This window comes from Pteropus vampyrus, unplaced genomic scaffold (genome assembly GCF_000151845.1).
Source record: "Pteropus vampyrus isolate Shadow unplaced genomic scaffold, Pvam_2.0 Scaffold319, whole genome shotgun sequence".
NCBI lineage: Eukaryota > Metazoa > Chordata > Mammalia > Chiroptera > Pteropodidae > Pteropus > Pteropus vampyrus.
In genome coordinates this window covers 930,808-938,331 of record NW_011889100.1, presented here as the reverse complement: position 1 = coordinate 938,331, position 7,524 = coordinate 930,808, and the positions used below count along the sequence as shown (strand labels likewise).

General features: G+C 56.0%; 1 protein-coding gene across 2 annotated transcripts in view; it reads left to right on the top strand.

Annotated features, from left to right (window-relative positions):
- Positions 1–2,939, top strand: part of S100A11 (S100 calcium binding protein A11) — a 6,617-nt gene extending 3,678 nt beyond the window's left edge. For both annotated transcript variants that reach the window (XM_023521831.1, XM_011377695.2), the window contains 2 exons: positions 1,555–1,707; positions 2,653–2,939. In XM_023521831.1, the coding sequence (XP_023377599.1) occupies positions 1,555–1,707; positions 2,653–2,799 (300 nt within the window). In that variant the 3' untranslated portion in view covers positions 2,800–2,939. The remainder of the gene's footprint in view (positions 1–1,554; positions 1,708–2,652) is intronic.
- Positions 2,940–7,524: the final 4,585 nt, after the last annotated feature.

The following is a 7,524-nucleotide window of genomic DNA, read 5'->3' as shown; positions in this document are numbered from 1 at the left end:
AGAGAACCAAAGTCGTCTAAATTACAGTCAAGACTGATGGGAAGGAGAAAAACAGTAAAGTGGAAGGCCACTCCGAAACTGGAAAAGCAAAGCCAACTATTTCTCAAGAAAAAGCAGCAGAGGAAGCTCCTGCGGTTCTAGAAAAAGGTGGCGAAGCCCCCCAGTCTGGAGCTTCCTGTCCTTTCTGGTGCACCGTCCTAGCAGGCCCTGTGCTGTCATCTGACTGTGCGATTCCAGAGCTGATAAGCCGTTGTGCAAACACATCCGTTTCTACGCTACGGTGTTTTGTTTCTTCCCCAAACCCTTAAGAAAAAGTTTCAACTGTGTGACTTGGGAAGGACTCCACCTCCGGACGAGTCCTTTAGAACCCAGCTTCCGAAGGGCGTAGAGATGCCGAGACGCCCTGGGCGGCAGCCACCCGGCTGGGCTGGTAAAGCCGCCAGAGGGACCGCGGTGAAAAGCCTGCAGAAACCGGGGGAAGGACGCGTTAATGATGGGGCCTGAAAGCCTCCGGCTCCGGGCTCCAGGAAGTCAATCCCAAGAACAGATTGTCGGCTAAACCCTAAACCGCAGAATCACGGTGGAAACACAGAGGGTGGTCGGGGCCCCGAGATAAAGCCTCGGGGCAGGGCGTGGCCCGGCGCGGTCTCCGGGGAGCCCGCAGTTGCCGCTCTCACCCACCAGGGGGAGCCCAGCAGGTCGTCACTTATGGGGCCCCCGGGACCGGCTGGGTGACCCGCACACGGGGCCGTGGAATTTACTCGAAGACTTCTGCAGATGCCGTGGGAGCTGCGTGAGCGGCACATCAACCTTCCTGGTTTAAAGTGAGCGGAGAAGTTCCACCGGCCATTCTCGGGGGAATTAGTGGCATCCGGAAGTAGAAGCCGAGTCAGGGCTGCGGGAGGGGCCCCGGAGGCTGTGGTTCTGGGTGTGGCTCTGCCATGTCGAGTCCCTTCTTGTGCCCGTTTCCTCACAAGTAAAACTGATTGTTCCTGATTTTCTGATAGGAAAGCTGCTTCTGGGCACCAAACAATTCTCAGGTCTCCCGTCCCATATACAATAGTAGCTATGCCTTCAGTTTTCTTCTAGAAAATGCATGAGTCTCAGGGATTAAGTAATGCTATAAAAAGAACCGTCATTTCATTCATCACAGTAGCCTCTGTATATTCTTGGAAAACAGGTAATATTTAGTCTCTACCACGCTTGGCATGCACGTGGATTCCAGCGTGTATGGTTGTACGTGTTTGCCCACACATCAGTGGGCCTGTGGCCCTCGCTGTCACCCTGGCAGGCTACTACTTCAAACATCCCCACCCACATGCTCCATACTTAGCTGACTGTTTCACCTGGAATAAACATGTGAGATGCGGGAGGGAAGCCCACAGACTGTGACTTCCTGTGTTTGTTGGAGGTCCCTTAGCCCCCTAAAAATGACCCAGCCCTTCAGGAAGCTCCTTCGACCCAAAACGAAGAGACGAGATTCCCGGAGCGTTCGCTCACGTCCTGCCCTTGATCCCTCGTCCTCTTCTGAACCCTGAACTTCTTTCTCCAAAGGCCAAAATGTCCAGCCCCACGGAGACGGAGCGCTGCATCGAGTCCCTGATCGCCGTCTTCCAGAAGTACGCTGGACGGGACGGGAACAGGAACAGTCTCTCCAAGACCGAGTTCCTGACCTTCATGAACACGGAGCTGGCTGCCTTCACCAAGGTACGGCCCCCCACCCCCAGACGACCCGCAGCACGAAACCAGACTGGCAGAGTGGCTAGTCGTGCCCGGCCAGCGGCTGACGCCCCTCGCTGCCGCCTCCTCCTCATTCCCCCCCGGGCGGGGCCCACAGAGCAGCCTAGGCGGAGCCCCTGGACCTCAGGGAGAGCTCTGAGTGACTACCAATGGGCCTTTCCTCCTCTTTTTCCTTGACTAAGGTGTGTTTTAAAGTTCAAAGTTATCAAACTACTTGATGGAGGGAACAGTGGGGTTTTTTGGTTTTGTTTTGTTTTTTTTTTTCCATTTACCATTTAGGGAAAGGGGTTTGTGGAATGGTAAATGGCCTAATAGAAGAGTTTTCAAATCTTATTCCTCCACCTCAAAGCCTCTAGGGCAGCCCCGTCCAGCAGGACTCTCTGCGATGATGGAAAAAGTGTTTTACATCTGCACTGGCCAAGATGATAGCCACTAGCCACGCGAGCAACTAAGGAACTGACTTTCTCATTAATTTAGATGGCCGTGTGTAACCGGCAGCCGGAAGTCTGTGTGTAGCTTGGGGGCGTGGCCGAGTGGGGGGCGGTGAAGTTGATTGGACAGGACCCACATCCTCTTTTACACAGTTTGTATACTGGAATTGCATGTAACACTTGAAAAAAGTGTCCCACTGTTTTTATAAAATTGAATAACCCCTGATCGTCACAGAAAGAACCCTGGACTAGGAGCCAGCAAACCTGGGTTCGAGTCCTAGGTCCTCCCCTGAGGCCAGTCACTTCACTGCCTTGAGACTGGTCCCGCGTCTGGGCAGGGGGAGCACTAATAACCCCCTCCCCACACCTGCACCTCACACTCTGAGAATGAAGTGTGGCCACATACTTGAGAGCATCTTAGGAAGTACAGTATAAAGATGGACTGTTCGTATTATCATTATTGTTATTATCACCTCTGCAGAACCAGAAGGACCCCGGTGTCCTTGACCGCATGATGAAGAAATTGGACACCAACCGTGACGGGCAGCTAGATTTCCAAGAATTTCTTAATCTTATCGGCGGCTTGGCGGTTGCCTGCCATGACTCCCTTAACCGCTCCCAGAAGTAGGTCTGAGGAGCCCTTGGAGCTGGCCTCCAGACGGACGCCATCATGCCACAGACCGCACGTCCCCTGAGCCCGGCGCGCCCACCACCCCACGCAGGCCACTCCGGCCGGTAGTAATAAAAATCACCGTTTTTTAAAACACACACTGGAGAGTCGGAACCTTTGTGCAGGGCGGGAGAAGGGCAGGAGAGATGTAAACCAGCCTGAGGAGAGCAGCCCCCGGAAGCTGGACGGCAGAGTGACAATGACTGAGGACGCCAGCACAATCCGAATCACTCGGGCTGATGGAGAGATGTCACGGGTCACCACTCGCTCGTTAAATATCCATTCACCCCTACCGCAGGCATTGACACAGGCTCTGGGGACACGGTCCACAGGGACAGACAAGGTCCCCCCTTCACTGCTTTTCCGTCCTAATGGGGAAAAAAAAACAGGGAGTGAACACACAAAAGACGGTGAGAGTGTGGTAAATCCTATGAAGGACACCCCGAGGTGGCACGCCACAGGTTAACGGGGGCCGAGGGTGGCCAGTCTTCGGAGGAGATGGCGTTTGCTGAGATCTCATGGATAAGCGGGAGCGAACATTTGCAGGTGGAGGAGGGCATTTCAAGAGAAGGAAAGGCCGGGGCGAAGGTCCTGAGGTGGGAAGGGGCGGGATGCCCGAGGCCACACCGTGGCCAGTGGCCAGGTCTGTATGTCTGGCTGTGGGCTTGTAGCGACATCGGTTTTAATTTTCCACGCCCTCCGACGCAGCTACAGGGCAAGAGCATCAGAGAAGGCTCAGCCGCCCAGGGCTAAAGACACCGCAGGAAAGGGGCCCCCCGAGAGAGCGCTTCGAGGGCTGCCACTGGCCCCCGAGCAGCACAGCCGAAAAGCAGCCTTTCCCGAGAAACCATCTCCTCCTCCACCTCGGGTTGTCACTTCTTAGTAAAAATCTCTCCGGGTCACAATTTCTTCCTTCATAAATTAATAGAATGAATCAGATCGTTTCCGAGGCCGCGTTTTGTTTGTTTTCAGGCGGGATTTGGCTCTGAAATTGGAGAGCAAAGGCACTAGGGCCCCCGGCTGGCGAGTCCCCACACTTTTCACGTAGAATCGGAGCTGCCTCTGGAAGAGCTCTTCACTCATTAACTAGCGACTTAAGGTGGGGGTGGGGCAGTTAGTTACCCCCTTACCGGTGCATCTTTTATCAAAACATCCTTTATCAAAACGAAAATGATTAAGCAGTGTTATTATCCTAAAGAGCACTGAGCCGGGGAGAGACGGAGAAACGTCAGGTGTCCTAAGGCGACTGGCCCGTTCGCTATTCCACCGAGCAGTCGGTGGCCCCGGCTCAGGGATCCAACTAGGAAACGACGTGGCTCCCTGAAGTTTGGACGAGTCAGAGCCAACCACGACGAAGCTTGATTCAGGGTTCACATCAGCAGCACTCGGGTGCCTCCGACAGGCAAGACGAGCGATGGACAGAGAGCCGGAAAGAGGAGACACTGGCTTTGGGGGAGGCGATGAGCTCCGCGGGGGGTGCGTGTCGGGGCTGAGGTGCCATTAGGAGGTCCAGTTCGGCATCTGCAATAGGAGTCTGGGGAGAGGCCGGAGGAGGCCCCGGGAGGGTGCCCTCAGCTGGGGAGGGGGCGGCAAGGGAGGAAGACTCATCGGCGAGTAGGGGCAGCGGCGGGGGAGGCGACAGGCACGGGAGAGCGTGGTGGAGAAGCGGGGCTGGCGAACCTCATCAGGCAGTGACGTCCTTCGGAGCCGACGCTGCCGCAGCCGGCGGCCAGGCCTCGTGCTCTCCCTGCGAATCTCATCCGCCCCGGCGCGATCGTCACGCCTCACGGCCACCTCCTCAACCCGGTTCCAACTCCTGAGCGTCACAGCTGCCTCCTCCACTTCTCCACACAAGACGAGACGGTCATCGTCCACGGCCCTGCGCGAACAAGGTGGAGAAGACTCTTGTCCTCGAGAAGCCTGCATTCCTGGGTCCCTCGTATCCCAAACTGAACTTAGCAGGGTGCGGCCCGCCGGCTCCTCCTCCACTGCTCCCCGTGTCAGGACCCGGCACCTCCACCCACCCAGAAACGCCGGAGTCGGCTCTGACTCCTTCGCCCTCACTCCTCACATCCAGTCAGCCCCCAAGTTCATCCGATTCTCCCCCCAAACACCCCTGAATCCCTCCCCGGCCCTCCCCTGACCCCGGTCACCCCTCACCAAACCTGGACAGTGCAGCAGCCTCGTAACTGCCCCCTCCTCTGGCTCTGGCCCACCCCCCAGCCCCATCTCCTTCCTGCAGCCCCTGATCTGGTGGGTCTCCAGCTGAAGCCCTTCAGTGGGCTCCCCACAGCCCGTGGCCAGGTAAAGTCAGAGGTGATGCACCCCACACCTCTCACTGCCTCGTCCGCCCCGCCCCCCCCACACACGCACCCCGAGTTCCAGCAGCACTGAGCTTGCTTGGCTCCCGCAACACGACACACTGGGCTTCTGGCCGCCAGGTCCGAGCGCTCTGCCACACCTGTCCCCTTCCATCTCGGCCTCCACGGTTCGTCCTCCAGGAAACCCCGCTGGGCTCCATAGTGGGGACACGGCGGCCCTCCCGTGAGATGCAAGAAATTTTTTAATTTCAACGAAGTCCAATTTATCTATTTTTTTCTTCTATCGCCTGTGCTTTTGGTGCCGAACCCAAGAAATCATTGCCAAATCCAAGGTAAAATATTTTACTGAGAAAAGAAGAAAAAAAAAATCAAGGAAAGCTCCATCGTTTTTGATGAAGATTTTGGGCCACGATACTGGGACTTCTGTCAAGATTGAGGATGGAGCAGATACAGCAAGCCCCCTTTCCTACTGCGAACAATGTGAATGAAAGGCAGCCCCCCACTCCACGTCCCCCCCAAAATCTAAATCCTTAGTTCAAAAGGCAGAAAGAAATATCCAGATGCCAAAAGCAAAAAGGTGACCCATAGCTGTAACGGTGCCAGAGCTGAGGCCACGTGTCCCTGGGCCGCGGTGAAGAACACGGACAGCTCTCAGCTAACACCTCGGAAAGCCCGGGGCTGGGGGCGGGGAGGCAACGTCACAGGAAAAAGTCATCTGAGAGGGACCAGAGCCGCCCCTGCTTCCTGAAGGCATTGGGCTCAAACGCACCCTGCTCCCTGGTACCGGATCCCGGGGCTGAGGCGAAACGGTGAGGGGCTTCGCACGCAAGGAACGAGAGCGAGCCATCTGGAACGGACTTTTAACTCGAGGACGTTTGAAATGTTCAAATAAATAGAGCAAGAAGTAGGATACATAAACAAGAACGGGAGTACGTGAAGAGAGAGAGGCAAACAGAACCTACAAACGCAACAGTCACACCCATATATAAAGGATCGTGAAGCCAACACCTTTCCCCGCCCCCCCCCGTTCATCAGAGGACCTGGTGACCACGGCACCCGCCCACCGCACAATGACCCCTTGTGCTGCCCTCGGCCCGGTGAGTGACTGAGTGACGAGCTGGGAATTCGGGCCACACCCGACAGCGACTGCGATAACTCACGCTTTGTCTCTGCTCTCCCTGCTCTCCTGAACCTCCCCCGTCCCCACCGAGAGCATTCGTGGGTGGCTGCAGGCAAGAAAGAAAACTCTGGGCGCGAAAGGCAGGTCTGCACTGGCTGGGAACTGGGCCCTGATCCCGTCCCGTGAGAACGGGAGTGACACAGTGATCCCGTCCCATGAGAACGGGGGTGACACAGCGGTGACCCCGGCCTCGCCCCACCTCTCTCCACTGAGAACGCAGCCCAGGCGGAGAGAATAGCTCCTGTCACCACAGTCATAGTTTATCCTCGGGGTGACTTACTGGCCACCCCAACCTGCGGAGTCACCAGGGCTTCTGGTGAGACTGCCAAACAAAGGTGAGGACTCAGGAATGCTGTAAATCGGCCCAAAAAGGGATCCACTGTGGCAGAGGTAAAACACGGACCGCGGAGGCGGGGTAAGGTACGAACGACGCCCCAGTGGCGGCAGAGGTGGCCGTGCGTTTGTCCTCACCCAACCTCCTCTGCCTTGACTCCTTGTGGTCGCTCGGTCCAGCTGCCTCCTCCTCCCCAGGCTGACCTCGCTTTCCCGGGTCGACGAGACTGGCTGTTACCAGACCCAGTGACCCAGCCGCCCACCACCTGCAGCCGTGTCCCCTGAAATCATCTCCTCCCTGGATTCTCCCCACACCGTCCTGCCGTCTGCCCCGGGCCCGCGGACGCCTGGATCCGGCTCCTAGAGCCGCCGCGCACCAGCCGAGTGCCCTGGGCACGTTCTGAGCCTCTTCCTCCATCCTCCATCCTCGTCCCGCCCCGTCTCCTCACAGGGCTGTTAGAAGCCTCAGGGGCAATAACGAGGGTGAAAATGTCCTTTAAAGAGAATGCCAGACGCAAACGATGGGTTTTGCCTCCTGTCCTTTTTTCTTTTTATCATGGGAAATTTCTACAAAAATAGAGAGAATACTATAATATAATAGTATAATCAGACTCACAGGTGATTTATACCCTTATACACAGCCAGCCCGACACTGGACTATGCTGAAGTAAATCCCAGACAACGTATTTTATCCATAAAATATTTCGATATAGGTCTCTAAATGATAAGGACTCTTATTTTAAAGTATGATCATAACATTTTTCACAGCTACAAAAGTTAACAGCTGTGGCTGGCGGCCCGTGGAGCACACTCATCAGCCAGGGCCTAGCAGCATTAACTTGTACCTTC